This window comes from Nanorana parkeri, unplaced genomic scaffold, assembly GCF_000935625.1.
Source record: "Nanorana parkeri isolate BGI_ZX_2015 unplaced genomic scaffold, ASM93562v1 scaffold488, whole genome shotgun sequence".
In the NCBI taxonomy this organism is placed as follows: domain Eukaryota; kingdom Metazoa; phylum Chordata; class Amphibia; order Anura; family Dicroglossidae; genus Nanorana; species Nanorana parkeri.
Window position 1 is genome coordinate 558,692 of NW_017306756.1, and position 2,016 is coordinate 560,707.

Sequence of the window (2,016 nt, forward strand, 5' to 3'; positions counted from 1 at the left end):
GTATATGAATTTGCTACAAACTCTGCCCCAGCAATCATGGTACCTAAGGCAGCAGCTTCTGGTAGTATCGTTTTTTGGTATCGGGGCATTTTCACAACTACAAGTGCTCGTGAAAATGCCCAGTATCAGCAGCGATACTGACGCTGGTATCTGTATCAGTGCATCCCTAATATGTACACTTTAATATAATTGTACGTAAATTGTATGCGATTCCACCTTTGACAAAGGCGCCAGTTTTCAGAGTAATGTAAACACTTTTATTCTGGTTTTTATGTCTGAAAATGTATAAAAAGGGCAAATGTTCCAGCTCTGAAGATTGCTTCTCGTAATCTTAACAAGGTGTAGGGTCTTCACTCTCTGGAAGAACTCTCAAAAAATTCTCACATCTCCCGTTTCCTCCCAGATATCTTTATACGTCCACCGACCCCAACCCATAATCCAGCATGAAGGAGCTCAGTGAAGGTGGTGGTGAAGGTGTGTAAGTGTCGGATCGGGTCACACAGATCATAGAAGGACAGCTGTCCGGCCTCATAATCCAGATAGATCCTGACTCTGTTACTGGAGATATTGTCAGATAGCCGGATTTGATTTCTGTCATGTATTACTATACACTCATTGTTAGACTTGCACAAGGCCCATGACTTCTTATTATGTCCAATTCCTGACTGGTCTCCTCTCCTGTCCATACTGGGATAACACATCCCGACTCTCCAGAGGTTTGCTTTCCTGACATCCACTTCCCAGTAATGTCGCCCTGAGAAAAATCTCCCGCTGCTTAATACCTGAAAATAATTCTGAAATCTCTCTGGTGTTTCTGGACGATTCCACTTTGTACCTAGGGTTGCCACCTTTTCTTCAAGTGAAACCCGAACACTCTAGCGACGTGCGGACATTTTTTCTTGGGAGAATGAGTCGTGGCTTATTCATATGTAAATAGCGCCGCCCATTCATGTGTAAATATCACAGTTGAGACTTTTTTAGTGGGCGGCCATAAGCCCTTATCTTAATTTTGATTGCCCGCCGTCTGCCTGACATCATGTGTCCGGGTTTCAGCTGCCATGAAACCCGGACACAGCATTCAAAACCCGGACTGTCCGGGTGAATCCTGGACAGGTGGCAACCCTATTTGTACCTGACCAGAATACAGTTTTCATGTCCTCTGAGATCTGTAGGTTAATTTGAGCTGTGTTTACATCCAGTACTATATCTGAAGCTTCCTGTATATTGAAGCAGACATTTACCCCTTTCATTATATCAGATAACCCCGAGTGTAATGTGTGTGAGATTCCAGCCACATCCAGATCCCCTCCATCATGGAGGAGTTCATCATGTCTCTCTCTGTCCTCATCATCTCCCTCCTCAGTATCACACAAGTCCCCTGTGTCTGATTCCTGTAAGACAGTCAGTGGGTCAGTCATGTTACACATCTCCTCAATGTGATCCATCTTCCTGGACAGCTCGGCCTTCTTTATTTCCAGCTTCTGGATCAGGTCAGACAATGGATGTGAGAGCCGCTCTTCCTGCCTGGAGATCTCCCTCAGGACTCTCTTCTCCAGGTCTTCCAGATGTCTCCTGAGGTCTCTGAACAGGGCAGTGACTCTCTCTGTTACACCGGCTGATTTTTCTTGTACTTTTCTCCTGCGTTCCTGCAGACTCTGGACTCTTTTCTCAGTCTCCTCTCTCTCCGTGATCAGTTTCTGAAGATAATTTCTAAATTTCGGTTTCTTCTTCTCAGAGGCCTCATCCAGAGTCTCCACCTTGTGTCCCTGGTGTTCTCCAGCCAAACTGCAGGACACACAGATACAGGCAGCATCTGCAGTGCAGTAATATTTAAGTAGTTCTCTATGGACGGAGCATTTTCTCTTCTCCATGGAAGTGGTGGGTTCAGTTAAGACGTGTTCTGGTGCCTTGCTGTGGACTCTCAGGTGATCATCACACAGAGAAGCTTCACAATGCAGACAAGACTTAACAGCAGGTACAGGAGAGTGAATACAGTAAGTACAGAAGATCCCAGTT

General features: G+C 45.4%; 1 protein-coding gene across 1 annotated transcript in view; it reads right to left on the reverse strand.

The window, feature by feature from the left end:
* Window positions 1-380: 380 nt before the first annotated feature.
* The window catches only part of LOC108790607 (E3 ubiquitin-protein ligase TRIM39-like), a 2,848-nt gene continuing 1,212 nt past the window's right edge, over window positions 381-2,016 (reverse strand). The window contains exons 2-3 of the mRNA XM_018560915.1: window positions 1,133-1,371; window positions 381-835 (exon numbers count right to left, since the gene is read on the reverse strand). Coding sequence (XP_018416417.1) covers window positions 381-835; window positions 1,133-1,371 — 694 coding nt within the window. The remainder of the gene's footprint in view (window positions 836-1,132; window positions 1,372-2,016) is intronic.